At 38.3% G+C, this 17,644-nt stretch overlaps 1 protein-coding gene across 5 annotated transcripts in view; it reads right to left on the bottom strand.

The window, feature by feature from the left end:
* Positions 1 to 4,038: 4,038 nt before the first annotated feature.
* Positions 4,039 to 17,644, bottom strand: part of LOC116995063 (putative RNA-binding protein Luc7-like 2) — a 31,776-nt gene continuing 18,170 nt past the window's right edge. For 4 of the 5 annotated variants that reach the window (XM_042779180.1, XM_033057382.2, XM_033057385.2 and 1 more), the window contains 8 exons: positions 13,959 to 14,057; positions 13,000 to 13,110; positions 12,200 to 12,343; positions 11,020 to 11,196; positions 8,943 to 9,034; positions 8,046 to 8,075; positions 6,953 to 7,147; positions 4,039 to 4,962 (listed from right to left, as the gene is read on the bottom strand). In XM_042779180.1, the coding sequence (XP_042635114.1) occupies positions 4,770 to 4,962; positions 6,953 to 7,147; positions 8,046 to 8,075; positions 8,943 to 9,034; positions 11,020 to 11,196; positions 12,200 to 12,343; positions 13,000 to 13,110; positions 13,959 to 14,057 (1,041 nt within the window). In that variant the 3' untranslated portion in view covers positions 4,039 to 4,769. The remainder of the gene's footprint in view (positions 4,963 to 6,952; positions 7,148 to 8,045; positions 8,076 to 8,942; positions 9,035 to 11,019; positions 11,197 to 12,199; positions 12,344 to 12,999; positions 13,111 to 13,958; positions 14,058 to 17,644) is intronic. The other variant, XM_033057383.2, reaches the window with a different exon arrangement.

The raw sequence follows: 17,644 nt of genomic DNA, 5'->3' as shown, positions 1-17,644 counted from the left end.
TAACAGGAAGTGAAGAGCCAGGGGAGGTAAGTCATGAGAGAACTTTCTAATTGCCCACTGACTCCATTATACACCCACAGAGGAGAAAGCAGGGATAAAGTGGAGAGCCAGGGCTAGAAGCAAACATTTCTTCCTCTTTCCTTGTACTTCCAGCTGCTGATACAACTGCTGCCCAGCAGTCTGCTGCTTCCCAGTGTTGCAAACTGTAGCAAAAAACAGATTCCAGGTCTTACTGAAAAGAATAAATAATTACATAAGTAGTAATAGTGCAAAAATTTATTAAGCAAGTGAAAAAGGTCATCAAAACAAAAAACCAAAGAGCAAGAACCATCACGCAGGACTGGATGAAGAGCGCATTAACATTTTTTATAAGCCTCTGCATCAGAAGAAACATCTCTACTGTCTGTGGAATGAATAAAGGATGATGATACTGAGGAAGGTGGCATGTGAAATACGGGAGAGAGAACAGTAAACTGGAGGGGTTATCAGGTGCTGCAGGCCCCTACACAACACTCTCCACACTGCCATCACCTCCAAAGTGTGGCTTAGTCTGCATTTATCCTTAGTTTCATGCTGGCTGCAACCCCCATCTGCTTTGTCCCTGCAGCTAAACCCATCTGCTTGGATATACCCACCCAAGCCCTTGGCTGCCTTGCACTGGCCGCAGGGGACTGAAGTCTTGCTACCATTCTCTCTTCAGGTACATAGATAATCCCTGCTCCAAGGCTACTGAACATTTGCTCAATCATCCCCTTGCACTGGCTTAGAGAGCTGGTTTACCTATTTTCTTCCATTGCCCCTGGGGATGGGTGGTGCCAGATAGGCTGGACAGAGAGGAGCTCCAGTGCAGGGCTATCATTGTAGCAAGGAGATGGTAACTCCCTGGTCCAACAGCTGGTGGAAGGCAAGGAAACTGAGGAGCAGCCTCTTGTGCCAGCTCCACTGGCAAACTGCATGTTGGGTAACAGGATACAGTGGCACTAGGCCAAGCACCTCTGCTTGGAAATGTTGTCATTTTACTGTGTGGTTCCTCCTGCTGCAGTGGGAAAAGCAACACAGGCTGTGTGGCAGTGGGGCAGACTGCCCAGGAACGTGGCTGAGTTGCCATCCATGGGGATATTTAGAAGGCATGAAGATCTTGCACTTGGGGACGCGGTTTAGTGGTGGGCTGGGCAGTGCTGGGTTAATGGGTCGATTTGATGATCTTGAAGGGCTTTTTCAAGGTAACTGATTCTATGATTCCATGTTCACATGGATCTCATTTCCAGTAAGGTGCCATTCTCCAACTCGTTATCATCTTAACCTTTCTGTTTTGCAGTCCCCTGACTAATTCAGACTGATTATAAGATATGGGAATGATGCCTGCAGGTTCACTGCAGTTCAAACACTTTAAATCAGTTAAGTAATTTACTTTTGCTGCTTGTCTTGTAAATCTTCAGTTTGATAAAAACTGCTATGAAGCTACAACTGCATCAGCAAAATTTCCAAGATCTCAGAAGCTCATGCTCAGCTACAGCATCCCTGGGTTCCCTCAAGAGCTCCAGTTCATAATCTATTTAACCATGAAGGGTAAGGTCAGTCCATACCACTCTTCAGCTGTACAGCAGAAAACTTACAGGTGATGAATATTTGAGTTTTGCACACCTGGAAATTGAGGTCATTGGGTTCTGATGGGTGGAGGATCCGTATTTAGGCACAACTCTCCTCTTCTGATAGATGCTCCAAATCTTTTGCATCCTAAGTGTGTTTCATCAGTCATCTTAATTTTTTCTTCCCAACTGCACTTCAGTCCTGTATTTTCACAAGTAATTCAGATTATTTTATTAGGGAATCAGAGTTAAGCCTTACCTTCTTGCTTAACATTTAGTGTGGTACATCCTCTACATAAGGCCCAAACTCAATCCCCCTTTTGTAATTAAATTTAAATGCCATTTGTAAAATGAATGGCATATTATCCAGAATTTGCTAATACAGAGTCTAGGCACTATTTTGTCACAGTATGCAAATCTCACCCACCCTCCCTTCCTCCCCCTTTTAACAGTACAAAATTTCTAGTGCTGGCTGCAGGGGGAGACAGGTCCTCAGTGTTTCTGGAATATCATTATTCCAGAAAGGAATTCCAAAGGAATCACTTGTGCTATGTAAGCTATATCTAGAAATGACCTTTTGTCACACTAGAATTCCATTAACAACTATGTGACAATAGATGTTACCATGCTCTTACACTCTGGCTGTACCAGATGGACAACTTCTTTGGCAACTTCCATTCATCAATCACCTAGGCCATTCAGGAAATCAACAAACAGTCCCAGGAAAGAAACTCATGCTCAGAATTCAAATGGATAAATAAATTTTTAAAAAGGGTTAATTAGTTAAGACATCATCACTTTGGCAGCTTAAAATGACATGAATTCAAAGTGGAATGTGCAATGCTGGATCCAAGTCCTTGCAGAGATGTAAAGGTGCTGTTCTAGCTTTCACTGCCAACCAATACGCTGCTAAATTATCTTCTGTGTTAGAATTATCCCCCATGTACTCTGACAATACAGAAGATGCTACAGAAACAACACTGATGACAAATGCACGGAGTGAATGGCATTACACAATGATGTCAGCAGGCCTTCACAGGCACTTGCACTAGGGAGGGACAGAGGCTGCAGAACCTGCTGGAAATGCCAATAAATCATTACAAGCACTGCTCTTAAGCATCATTATTAGGTAACTCACTGGTGTTATCACAGGGAGGAAAACTTACCAATATCTAAATTCTTCTGTGTGGGAGTAGGGCATATCTGAATATTTTAAACACCCCAAAGCACTTTCAATCCAACAGAATGGACAGCAACCCCTTTATGTTTTGCCAGCAAAATGGACTTGGATCAAGGGCACCCTCAGCAAGTTGGTGCAGTCAACACACAGGAGGAAAGGGATACCATCCACAGGGACCTCAACAGGCTTGAAGTGGGGGGGTCTGTGCAAAGCTCAAGTAGTACAACAAGGCCAAGTGCAACGTACTGCACCTGCATCAGGGCAATCCCAAGCACAAATCCAGGCTGGAGGATGAAGAGATGGAGAGCAGCCCGGCTGAGAAGAGTGAAGGAGGGGCTGGATATGACCCAGCAATCACAGCCCAGAAAGTCAAATGTGTCCTGGGCTGCATCCAAAGCAGTGTGGGCAGCAGACTGAGAGAAGGGATTCTGCCCCTCTGCTTTGCTCTGGTGGGACCTCACCTGCAGTGCTGCATCCAGCTCTGAGATTCTCAGCACAGGAAGGACATGGATCAGTTGGAGTGGGCCCACAGGAGGCCACAAAGACAATCAGAGGGACTGAGCACCTCTCCTGTGAGGAAAAGCTGACGGAGTTTAGGTTTTGTTCCACCTGAAAAAAGGCTCTGGAGAGATCTTACAGCACGTTCTAGTACCTAAAGGGAGCCTACAATTGGAGAGGGACTTTTTACAGGGGAATGTAGTGACAGGGTAAGGGGGAATGGCTTTAAACTGAAAGAGGATAGATCTAGATTGTATATTAGGAATCAATTCTTTGCAGTGAGGGTGGTGAGAGGCTGCTCACAGAAGTTGTGAATGTCTCATCCTTAGAACTGTTCAGAGCCAGGCTGGATGGGGCTCTGAGTAACCTGGTCTAGAGAAAGGTGTCCCTAACCACAGTAAGGGGGTTGGAATTGGATGATCTTTAAGGTCCCTTCTAACCCAAACTGTTCTATGATTCTGACTTCACATGTTTCTGCTTTTGACGATTTTAGAATAATCAGGATTGTAAGCAGAATGACTGTTTCTCCTACCGCACATCTGTATGTTAAAAACTCTAATAATCAGATGTTTTTAAAAAAGACTGAACTGCTAGTTAACCATCTTAAGAGACCAGTATATCCTTGTTAAGTTATTGGACAATATGGTTGCTTTTTAATTTTTTTATTTCTTTTGTTCTTAATTTTTGTTTGTTGTTGCTGGTTTTTTTTTGTTTGTTTTAATACAATTAAAGATGAACTCCACAAGAAAAAGCAGAAAGAGTCCTTATGGAAAAAAAACAAATATATTGAACACATACCAATCAAATGGTACAGATACGGGACTGGCTTTGATTTCAAAATTTAAGTAGAAATAAAAAAGATGTAATGCAACAGCTGTTCAATTTCCAAGTCTAAATAGGCACTGTAAAAAGACATTTCCGCTTTCTCCAGCACACGTTCCTGTCTAAATGCTCCCACTGTAATCAACTCCTAGGATCCCAAACAAAAATTAATCCCAACACTGGGAACATAATCTTAGAGTAAAAGTTAATATCCATCCACCCACCCTTTTACAAAAAAGCAAACAAAACAAAACAAAAAAAAATCCCCCGAAATACAACCTTTCAATGCTGCTGTTTTGACCAGAGCAGAATTGGAGAATTTATAAAGGTTCAAAAGCACCCAAGGCAAGTAGTACAATATAATTTGTTCACTAACTTGTATTGGAAAGGAGATTAAAAACATTGAGATCTGCATCTTGGTACATAAAACTGTTGTCCTGAATAAAGAGAAATCTTTCAGAAAAGTTTTACAACTTGGTGGAAGTCCAGGACCCAGCTTTAGGCATTATTAATTCATGGGGTTTAATTCTGACTTTGTTATAACCACTTTCATATACTGTACATCTACCCTAGTTGGATCAGTGTTGGAACTGCTCACTGGTGTCCCTTTGAACAACTGTAAACTAAACCAAAGTATGCAACTCCATAGGAAGCTAGAGATCAGGTGAATATACAGCCAGTTATATCTCCCCTGCTTCACGCTCCTCTGAGCTCCTCGGCTCTTCCGATCGGCCGTTAGCGCTTTCGTACGAACGTTTCTTGTCTTTGAAATCCCGCGGCGACCTCTCCCTTGAGCTTCTGTCCTTATCACGGGATGTTCTATCGCGATCTCTTGAACGCTCCTTGTCTCTGGAAGATCTTTCTTTAGAAGATCTGAAAAGTGCAGTGTATTTGAGAATTCAAATTAGACATGAATTGGTAGTTATTAAACAGTACTTCTTCGATTTTGTATTTTTCTTCTTTTTCCAATCCAGCTTTAGATTTATATAAACAGAAGTGTATGAGAAGACAGCAAATCATTCTACCCTTCCCCTTTCCTACTTCCCACTTCAAAAGACAAGTACTTTGAGGTAGGTTTTAAGCCCAGACTAAGTTCAATGTGTTTCACTACATCTCTCACTTTCAGCCTCCACCTCCAAGTTTGCACTAACTGGAGTTGAGCAGAAATTTCTCATCTGCAGCCTGTTTAAGAACAGTGTCTAGCCTCTCTCAGACTATAAATTACAAACTTTAAAAACACATTTAAAAACAGGAGTTTGCTTAAAAGTAGGGGGAAATTAACTTGCATAATTCTGGAAGGGAGGCTCTGTATGACAAATACAAACCAAATTTGCAATCTGTTCTACAATCATATTTTGTTATAGGAATTAGGCCTTGTGTGACTTTGAAAGGTTGGGGTAGTGTTCTTTTTAGATATTTTACTCTGATAAATAGGCATTTTCAAAACCTTTATAATGAAGACAGAAAAGACCTGTTTTGTTAAACAAACTATGTAGTTTTAAACTAAATTAGCTACCTGTATGGGCAAAAAATGGATTAGATATTGTCCTCTATAGTCCCTTACAGATGCACTTAGGTTTTTGAAAAACATTCAATCTGTATTTTGCTATGTACTGCGATCACAAAATGTTCTAATTCAGACTTTCACAGAAAAATTGTAACAGCTAGCCAATAATTTCCTAGTAGAATAATCTGGTACTCTGGACAGTGAGACTGTACTCTTCACTTACAGAAAGTTACTGTCACCTCACTTCCAAGCTTCAAAACTAAGGTCTGCAAAATGCTCCTCTACTAATTTCCTTTTGTAAGCTTACAAAGAAGTGACCTTTCATGTTTGTTGCTCATCTGAAAAGATTACTTTCCCTGTAAATGTAGTGTTTTGCAAGACGTAGTACTTGCAAAAGCACTGAGATCCACAGGCATTACCCTATTCCACAAACATGTCACAGAAGAAGAGAAGCTACATGCCAAATAAGAGCTTCATCCTGGAGTTAGTAAAACGTTTATCAAGTATCTTGTGCCAAAGTCCCCTGCAAAAGTAACAATGATTTAACTCCTGATAGAATTTGAACTATAAACCCTGCATGTGTGGCCACTTCAAAACCTGACCTTTTATCTTCTTGCAATTCAACAGTCTCAAGGTTTTAAGACTAGGCACCCTTTCACTGTACTACTCTTGAAGTATGCAACAATGGGTAACCTATAAAAGAAAGAAATCCTGTTTATGGGCAGACCTCCCTACCAAATGCCTCATTGTGCAATCCCAGCTCTTTAAAGTTATGGTCACCTCATTTATGTAAAAACAAGCCAGCCAGTCCTCAGGAACAGACAGCAATTGAATCCTTCAAAAGTAACAGCCCTGCCCCCTGCAGTAATCTTTCCATGAAAGGTCCTTGCAAAGCACAATCTTTTGATGTAGTGGAAAAGGTTTACTTTCAGGCATACCTAAACTTACTTTTATCTGGTGCAGTTCACAACAGATGGGCTCTGGTTTTGGGAACAAGAGCCCAAGGGAAAACCTGAATGTACTGACAGTAAGATGATTGCTGATAACCCTGGGTTCAAACAAAAATCAGCTGTTTCACTTTCTATGCTGCATGAAACTGGTATTATTAACTTGACACCAATACTCTGTAGCACTCATCCAAAACAGAAGTAATATATACCCCTGTTATTGTTATATAAAGAAAATAGAGAATAGATCACTCTACTGTGTCAAATCATAAATAAGCTGAAGTTGTAACTGAAAGCTGAAACATGTAAAATGTGTTGAAATTACTAAGTGGCAAGCATAAACTTCATTTAGTGTGAAAATTCTCATTGTGTGTGAGAAAAAGCCATTGAATTCTAGGGCAACATTCACCTCTTTTTGGAGCTGCGTTCTCGGCTCCTCTCCCTGGAGCTGTGCCTGCTTCTATGATGGCTGCGGCTCCGGCTGCGGCTGGTGGAGCGAGACCTGTGGCGGTGCCGTTTCTCACGGGATTTGGATCGAGTCCTCCTCTTCCGTTCCCGCGAGGCTGAGCGAGAGCGGTGTCTGCGGCGATCTCGGGACCTAGATCTAGGAACAGAGAGGGCTTACAGCACACGCTGCTCTCCCAGCCACTCTCACCAGTGTACTGTGAACATTATGCACTCTGTGTGTAAGCACATCTGTATAGAGAATGGCCTGCAGCGTTCAGAGCCATTGCAGTGTCTCAGTCACAGGCAAACAGACAGGGGAAAGCAACATTAGAAAGGCTACAAACTCCTTTTTGACTAATGCAGACAATTTTATAGTTCATTCACGACTGTATGGCTACTGCATAGCCAATTCAGGCTCCTGAAAGCAAATAGAAGTATGAAAAAAATCTACTTCTTTACATTTTAAACTAGTGTCTTTATCAGGCAAAGAAGAACTTCATGATGCAGTGACAGGGATCATCTGCCAGAATCAGTGTGCTATGATGTTCTTTAAAAACTGGAGTACGTTGTTCCCCATAGCTGCAACAACAAAACTAATCACTAATCTCGAAGGTTTTAGACACTATACAATTTTGGTACTTTCTTTTTTTTTCCTTTTTTCCCCCATACCTTCAACTATATAGATTTGAAAGAACACTCATACTATTTATGGGTGATCTATGAGTTAACCTAGTGCTTAGGCATTTTGAAAACACAGGCTATCACCAAAAGGTATTAGCCAGAAGATTTTGTAAAGAAAAAGCAATTATCTGTGTTTTAAGTGTTACTTGAGACATGAAGCTGCATTGCAATAGCCACAAAATAGATGTAGATGTACAAACTCAGTAGCATGGTGATAAATAGTGTACAAACATACAGAGAGATGACTATGTAACAGAAAGCTTTGTTTGTAAAGATGGACATCTTAAACTAACAGTGCTAGACAGACTTAAAATGTTCCAGCTTGTGAAAGGCTAACTTCACCGCTGGTATTCCTTGTCTGCAGATTTATATACCTTTTGGCATGCTTGCTGTGGGATCTGGACCTGAAATAAATGGAAAATAGTAATTTTTCTTAAGAGAATCTCACTATCAAATAAAGTGCAATTTAGTAATAATAAACCAGACTAATTGACCTGTTATTGTATTTCTTGTTTTAACAGCAAGTATTTAAAGGCCATTTATTTGATGTGAACATCTTGTAACGTTTATCAGGAAACACATCCCTGTTTTGTGTTGGTTCGGTTTTTTAAAACTTATTTTTGAGACTACTCTATTAGAAGCCCAGAAAATTATCTAACCAGTTTTTTAACTTGCATCCCTCCCACAGAAAAAGCCTGTAGTTGAAGGCAGTATTCCCTTATTTCGTGACAGGCAAGTAGTACCAAACTGCAATAGATTTCAGAAATTCACACTGTTAACCTCTGAAACTTAACATGTCGAGAAAACTGCAGCTCAGGTTCCATTCCACTCTAGCCTCACCAGGCCTGGAAGTTACTATTTTCATAGAACAGTGAACTGCTTTCCTTAATCATACATTCAACTACTTCCAATAAGGAAAATTTCTAACATCTCTGAAGAAAATTGCTAAGAGATGCAAGGAGCTCATGTGTGTGTAAGCTCACATCTGTCAGTTTTCAAAACAAGTTACACACCTGAAAATTATCTCACTTAAAGACTCTTTGCTCAAATATGTAGAGGCAATACTCTCCGTAGTTTTTAAAAAGGCATTTTACGAGAACAATTCCATGTTTTAAGATTTAGAATGAAATTCCATCTCAATCCTTCTAAGTTTCCAAGGAATGCAAACTACTGTAATTCTCCAAATTTAGAAATGTATACGAACTATATCAGAATTTTCTTAAGAAACATAAATAGGTCATACTGTATATGCAATTAAAACAGATCCCTACCTCCTTAGTTTCTCCCTTTCTTCTCTTTCCCTCTCCTCTCTACGTTTCAGACGTTCCTGATTTCGTTTCTCCTGTTTATCAGCCACAATCCTCTGAAAGCAAAACAATATGGTAAGTTATATTAAAACATTTCTCACATGAAGGTGCTATAAAAATAATCTAGACAGTTAACATTCAGTTCTTTCCCTCAGGCATATCCCCTTTCCCTTGTGTATATTATTCCCTCTCTTCCTCAGTATATATATACATATTTTATTTTTTTTTCTTGAAGAAACAGGAGTTATTGCAGAAGAGCTGCATGTGGGTGTTACACGAAGACCTGAAATATGCAGAGTTAAATATTAAATTTTTAATAAAGGGGAATTCATAACAGTAAGTCATGCCTTTAATGTGAGAGTTTCCATGCCAATCCTATCATATTTTGGACACTGGGGAAAGGCAGAAAGGAACCAGACACAGGAGAGTTAATTGTCTCTTAAAGGACTTGGTTGGGCCAACACCTGAGTTTTGAGGCTACTTGTTTCTGTATTATGACTGTGGGACAAGTTAGAGCAGATGCTTCAGCTGGTCGCCCCCAGGGTGAACTCACTACTACTGGGGACAAGGCACGCTCAGTAGAGGGCCCTCAGATGTGGAACTCACAACTGGAGATCTGGCCAAACCCAAGTCTTGCCACCTTCTGGACATGATGCAAGAAATTCAACTCTTTGTAAAGACCTTCTTCTGAGAGGTGGAATTGCCCCAGCAGCATCTTGATTAGATCTCTGAGGAGAGTTCTGAGGAAGGAGGGGATAGTTATTGTTTTCTTTCTTTACTAGCAAAGTGCTTTGAAAGATTAATTTATTGATGCTTTGGGAAGGTGAAATAGTTATCCATGCATATTTTGTTCCAAATGGTGTAAATAATTAGTTATTTCTACCCTTTATGTCAAATTATATCTGTATTTCCTTGTACAATATCAGCAATTTAACTACAAGCAAGGTTTCTTGTTCAAGTGACTCCTTGCATAATTTCATGGAGGGATGAAAGGAAGTACACCTGATTTGTTCTAAGCATCTAACATTTAAGTTACACCAGCCTAAATTGCCAACATCATCAATAGGAAGAGTTGGGCTCTCCAAGGAGTAACTCACAGTAACCATGCAAGACAGCTGGAATATTACAGAACATAAACCAAGTCAATTTATTCAAATCCAGTAGAAGCCATTTCTACTCTTAGGACTTCAACCAATTTAGCTACTGTCTTTAGTGATTTCTACAGTTAAAATGCTTAATTGAGCTGTGAACTCCATAATTTGTACATTAAGGTCATAAATGGCATCAAATCCATCATCTTGAAAACTGGAAGTCCAGAATATCATTCCAGTAAGTCTTTCTTCCAGCTTATGATTTCTAGTCAAGAAAGGTTATAATATTCCAACTGGATTTCAAATGTTCAAGCTATAGAGAACACACAACCTCCTCAAAACAATTATTTCTGACTTTAAGATATACATAATTTGGTATTCCCATTTTGAATAGCTACATTGGATGGATTCCATTCAAAGTCATTTCCTAATCTTTGTCCAGGTAAAAGAAACAAATTGTGTTTTAATCATTCACCATACAACAGGCTATTTGAGTTTCAAGTATTTCTTTACATTTTTTGGAAAACTTTTCCAAGTATTATCATCCTCCTTACTACAAGCTCTTGTATTTTCAACAGTCTCCTCATTACTTTTAGTCAATCATCTGGCTAAAAGCAAAGTTCCTTTGGCTCTCTTCTATGATTGCTAAGTATGTTTCAAAATTGCTATTGTTCATTTGAAATAGTGCTCCATTTTACAAGGAGATTCAAGTTCTTTGCTCCCAAGATGCCTTACTTTGAATGTGTGTTTTAATCTACCTCAGTGCAAAAGAGGTCATCTTACAAATCTATCCAGGTAATTGATGCTAAATTAGAATGTTTAGTGTTTTTAGGCTAATGAAATCCAAAAGTTTAAAGTGATATGAAAAAAAAAATCACACACAGAGAGAGAAATATGCCTGGCAAATAATTAAGTAGGAGTTCACACAAAAAAATGTAAGAATGATTTACCCTGAGTTCCTCAAGCTTCTCTCTTATTTCAATAAATCCCAAATGTAGTTTTCCTCCAAAGTGATCAGCAAGTCGTCGGTCATTGTCATGAAGACCAAGATAAGCTGAGCACACTTCACAAACCCGCAGCTTCTGCTGCTGAAAGCTAGAGGCAGGCATAGAATTCCTGTATACTTCCTAGAAAAGAAAAACATTTGCTGTTACTTCAAAATGCACGTGAACACAAGGATGACACTTTACCAAAGATACACTACAAATAACCAAATTCAATGTACACCAGAACACCCCTTAGTTAATTCACACTATTCATGTATCAATTGTCTCACTAAGATCAAGGCATGTTTCCTTATTTTGAAAACTGAATATATTTAAAAACAGGATATCAGCAATTGGTTTTGCAAGCTAAAAAAAAAAGTTGGGTAATTACTACCTTAAGATTATATTACATAGAAGGATGAGCAACTTTTTTAACACTACAATTACTGTATTTATGTATTATGAAAATATGACATTTTAATTCTGAACTCCGTTTAAACCAGTATTATTTTCCTGAGAAATCTACCTGCATTTTAGGCACTAATTAAACACATTATCTCAGCAAAATTTACCTAAAAACATTCAGATAACAGACCAGCAAGACTGCCAGCAATCCTTCTGGATACTATTGAAACAACTGCAGATACTGATTTCTAGAAATTTCAGTAATACAATATGGAAAAGCTCTTGGTGAGTTCTGTCACCCGAACATTACAAGGATCAATTTGACTTCCCTGAGACATAAGACATGAACTCTCTTTTAGTGAAGACAATGGATCACTTCACTGAAGCTTTCCAGCACAAGGTTACAACAGGGTTGCCACAGTAAGAGCTGTGAGACCAAACCAGGGAAGTCAGTGCAACCATCACAGTCACAAATATAGTGTCCACAGACACAACTGACCAATACAGCCAAACTAAGATAAATGTATCATATGTGGAAGGAAATATAATTTTATGGTATAGGAGTGTATTGAAGGGTAGAACCTTTAACTATACAGGATGCCACAAAGCAACTTCTTTAGTTTTATATATACCAATTAACTAAGGAATTGACAAAGATATCTTGCATTACACAGAGGTCAAGCAATTTCACATTTGACCCTGCCCTCTCCATCCCCCAAGTCTCACACAATCAACTTACTTCTGCTTCTCTCTTCTTTATCCGAGCCTTCTCCACTTCATCCATTACTTTTTGAGATTCTTCCACATTCCCATCAGCTCCAAGCTGTTCTACTTTGGCCAACAGTTTCCCAATTTCTTCATTCAATTCATGAACTCTTTCAGCCTTGAAAGACAATAAAAGGCTTAACACAGAAAATACTTTCAATTACAGAGAATGATCTGAACTACTACTGAATTATGATATGCAAAATTAGAGGAACAGAAATAAAAGAAACACAGAGAGAACTTCCCAGTTAGAAGTGAAACAGAAAATGCCTCTCTGCACAAAACACAGAAAAAGGCTGAGTTATCAAGTCTATGTAAAATTCCAGAAGACTATTTTGTTCAGAAAATTTCAAGTAATTCACACTATTATCTATATCAGTCTTCAAAAATTAATATTTGTACAACCATTCCTCCTAGCATTTGCATATATGTGCAGAAAAATTATAGGGTTTGCTTTCATTCAAGAAAGATCTAGAGAAAAGGACATTGATTTTGCTTACTTTATAGATGAATTCTGGATCAAAAAGTTTAAGAATTACTAACATTTCTGTAACATGGATTCAGAGTCAAGTTTCCTGAGGTCAAAAATATCAGAGAGGTCTCTTCCCTCTGTTCTCTTCTGTGCCTTAAAGGCAGATTTAGGAAGGATAGAGAAAATGTATTATACTTTTTCCCCCTCTTCAGTATGATTTGATAGATTTTTAAAACTTGAAACTGGCTCCTTAGAAAAGCCAGCCACTAAAAAGACTGCAGTAACCTGTCTGACATGCTTACTTTAGCTGCAACTTCAGCGCTGATCTCTTCTTGAGTTTCTGCTAGTCTTTTCTTAGCCACTTCTGTTCGCCGGTCGCAGTCTGCAATAAATGACTGCAGGTGGTCCATTGCCTAAAACACCAGTAAGAACAAGGATCAATGCTGTCAACAATATAAATATTTCTTTAGCTGTAAGGCTTCTTCTGTTAATTATTCACAGGATTTCATTAGTGATTAGTGAAGCAATAATCTACCGGTTTGTGCTGACTAATCACACGTTCATACAAATGGTTAAAAAAATTATAGTCTACACATTGTCATAGCTTCTAAGTATTGGCAGAAATTTGCAAGTGAATCTGTCTTAAATCATCCTAAAGAAGAAGAAGCAGTACTGAGTATTTCTAGTGGCATTAAAATTCTTGGAAGGCTAGTCAGGATCACTTCATCCAGCCATTACATGTAACACTGAAACTTTTTTCCCTAGGGTTTAAGTAAGTATATTAACCATCCCTCCAAATAAAAATTTAAAAACCCAAACCCTTCTGTCCTAGCAAAGACTAACTTCCTAGTTGGGAGCTCAAAACAAACTATAGTGTATGAAGACAGAAGATGATTTGTTATCTCCAATACCAAATGACTTTCTTTGTTAAGTGCAGAATTTAAAACTATCTTCAAAGCATACATAGCTTGAACATTTACTTGCTATTTGACAACACTAAGACAGCACTCAGGTTTATCATATTCTGAGAGGCTGTTAATAGCTCTACCTAGAGATGACTATCAACACCAAATTAGCATAAAATCCTGAAGAGGCAAATATCTTTCATGTAACTGTGGCAAGAGTTTCTTTGTCTCTTTATAAAATTGCTTTTCAAAAGTCTTCCTTCAGTCTATAACAATACTCAACATGTATTGCTCAATTTATTCACCTAAATACACAAACTAATGTTTTCTTTCCACCATTAAGACAAAATACATACATCAAGCTCAAAGAAGAAATCTTGATCTTTGGATGCTATTTCGTAGTCTGCCCTTAATGCCAGGTCATGCACTTTGAGGCATTCTCCAAGGTCCATTCTCTGAAAAGACAAAGGCAATGTGGTTTAACTTTTCAGAAATGTTACAAGGAATAAGGTCAGCACAATTTTCTTTAATAGTCAAATATTCTGAAGCAAGTAATCTCCTCTGTGGTAATGAGAGTTTAACGAAGCTGTAAGATGATACCAAGTCTTTGACAGACAGGCATGAATCAGGAAACAGTAGAGAGAATGAACAGCTTATCTTGTAATGATGGCTGTTTGCATAATGAAGTATCATTAATGCCCTGCAAAAATGCTGTTTTACTAGAAGTTCAAAAAAGTGACTGAAGTGGAACATCACGTATTGAACTTAAACAGTGTAGTAGAGCCAAGTTCCATGAAAATAACCAGCAATTAAATGGCCAAATTCTTGACCTGAACCTGTCTGCACACTCCTTGACAATGTGCTCCCATTATATTAATCACCTGAAAGCTACAACCACAGCACCACTGTAAGTGCTGCCTAAAAAACATTCTTAAAGCATTTCAAGTAAGACAACCAAAAATCAAATCCCTGCAAAACATTTTGCAAATGAGGGAAGATGAGCTGAATGTTTGACTATGTTCAAGAACCAGGGAAGAAAAAGTACAGACATTTCACTTGTAATCTAAAACTGTTCTAGAAGGGGCAGGAAGGAAGCATGAACATAAAAACTGAGTAGGCCTCATCACTTATCAATGTCACTGAGACGAGTGTCCAGAATGTTACTGAGTAACAACTACCGTTTTTAAATTTAATTCTGCATAAAAGACAGCACAAGAAATGCTAATTCAGTCTGTTCACAGCAAGTCTGGTGACCAAGACAGAGCAATATGCATTTGACAAAAACTCCACCCACAAACCACCACCAAAAACCCCCAAACCAAAAACCTAAACCTCCACCCTCAACCAATTTGTAATGGAAACAAAACTGAGTGAACCCAAAGCAGCCTCTCTGCAAAAGCACAGACTGATGTATAATCATTGGAAGTGATTATTATTTACAGCACTTAAAACCAGCACAGCTTCAGTTAAGTCTGCTCTTGGCACTGCTCACTTAATATTAAGAAGAATTAATTGTTTCTTAACATTGAAAGCACATGATGAAAACTGAACTCTTATGGAAAAAGTTGCTACTGCTGTAGTTAAATAACAATTTTAAACCCAAATCTAAAATAATTAATAACTTGCATTGTGAGTTTTATAAATAGAAGATGAATTTCTCAGAACATGCTGCAAGCCAAATGAGTGAGGGTTTTGTTGGGTTTTTGTTTGCTTGTTTTTAATAAATAAAATACTTGGATTTTAGGAAACAATCCAAGCCTCATAAGTATAGTAAAATAAACAAACTCCAATTATTTTAGTCTTCTCAAAGTTTTACTTAGACTTCCAGAAACCATTAAAGTAATTTTTATGGAAGCTGTATGGAAGCTTATTCAATCCAGAAGTTTCAGATAGAGAAAAAACCCATATCGATAAAATAAAGAATTTTGAACTTGAAAAGGTTTTTCATAAACTGCAGTTATTTAAACCTCCTTTAGCCACCATAAATCTGTTTTCTGGAAAACATCTGATTGCAATAGGGAACATCTGACTGCAGTGATAAAGGAAAAGATTAGCTTTTCCTTTTGCAACTATACAGGACCTCAGCAATTTTGTTAACTGATGCAAATCCACAAAGACCTTGAAGCTGAGCAATGTATTATAGATGCCTCTTTCCAAATCATGCTGACATTATTTAAATGGAAGTATTTTTTTCTGGAAAGTACTTAAATACTAGGAGAGCAATGTTACAGAACTTTTAAAAATTATCTGAAAATTAGACACTTGAAAATTATCCTAAAATTGTAAAAAGATTGACTTCATGCTGATTCATCTCTTGTACTGAATAATGTCTTTAAGTGAAACTCAAGGATAATTCTGTTTCAAGTGAGGCACTTAAGTTATAAACGCATAGGTAAGGCTAGTGACACACTTCAATAGGTCTGAATACAATGACAAAAAGCCTGAAACACATCCACCACAGCACTAAATTCTCCACTATTTTAAGATGCAATTGCATACACTTTGAATAAATGCATTAAATAAAATTCCATTACACACTAAAACCCCCCAGAATTCACGTAACACTACCATGAAATGCTGTTCACTTTACATGTGTTTTATGCTTCTTTCTCTGTATTTGGATTGGATTTAACCTCCACAAAACAGTACATTTTCTGATTTCTTTGCCTCTTTCTGGAATTGTAAATCCAAAGCCTGAAAGGATAGCAAATAGTCTGAGCCAGCATTATTACTGAGAAACATTCAGTCCTCCCCTTATTCCTGTGCTGTCCCACTCCATGCTGGCTCATCTACCTGTGCTGTTCAACACAGTCTGGGTAGTGACTGGGTAAAAAATATCTTAGCAAACCAAACACAGAGGCATATTTTTCACCGGTGTAGCTTTGCCCAATTTGTTGAGCAGCCATACAAACAATGTGCTGACAACATGTATGGGCAACATAGTAGTGGACTTAAGCAGCTGGAATCTCTTACAGTATCAAGATGGCAAATTCAAAAGCTGTTAAAAACCTTCAGTAATGTTTGTGTAAATTTTGGAGGAAGAGGAGTATGTTATGGAGGATTCCTTTTTGTTAGATACCTCAATCATAACAAATTTTGGCTCCCCTTCTCCCCTCTGACCTAAGAGGGCACATGCCATAACAGAGCAAGAACAAGCAGGTACAAGAGAAAAGGATTCTTTATTATTAGTCTTGCTGCTGAGGAAATTACATTGTTGTTGAAACTGCTCCTTAACACAGCCTATACTAGTCCTGGGTAATCCTTTGAAAGTCTTCATAGAAATATTACTAGAAAATGTCTATCATAAAAGTTCCATTAGCAAACCCCAATGCAGAGATATAAAAAGCCCACCACGTTTAAAGTTCTTAATATGTTTGCATATTAAATGTAGAAACAGGTTACAAAGAACTTCTGCTGGTGTAAGTTATGCTACATCAGACAAAGAACTCATCTTGGGGATGATTCATTACTGTTAAAAGTCAATGCTGGATCATGACTGCCAAAAACCATAACAAGTACAGCCTGTAGTATAATTTGGCTGGTGGGTAGCTGCAAAGTAGATGGGCAGCAGATGAAAATGGACAGAAGATACAGTAAGACACATTACTTACCTTTTCAACAAGTCCACTTTGCAATTTGGTGTGAAGACATGCCCTCCCCCCAGAGGCAAAGAATAAACATTGGTAGTCTGCCATTTAAAGATCAATCACATCTGAAATAGAAGATGGCTAGGAGGCAGAATCATACTCAGACACTGAATTAATGGAAGGCTTAAGAAGAAGAAACTTACACTGTCAGTACACTTTCAGGCAGATTTACACTACTTAAAAGTGATTTACAGAGCAGTCAGATGAACACAAAGGTAAAAATATCCAAGTCCCCAGGTTAGACATAACTGAAGTTCATTGAGTAAGCTAAGCCATGCTTTGTGTCTTTTCGCAGTTTTCTGCACTTTTACTGAGACTAAAACCTAAGAAAAGCCTATACATTTGGAGACTCTTTATTGCATACAGAAGAGTCTTTTATTGCTAAAGATTAGCCT

The sequence above is a fragment of the Catharus ustulatus genome, chromosome 4 (assembly GCF_009819885.2).
Source record: "Catharus ustulatus isolate bCatUst1 chromosome 4, bCatUst1.pri.v2, whole genome shotgun sequence".
NCBI classification, from domain to species: Eukaryota; Metazoa; Chordata; class Aves; order Passeriformes; family Turdidae; genus Catharus; species Catharus ustulatus.
This window is presented reverse-complemented; position numbering and strand designations above follow the sequence as displayed.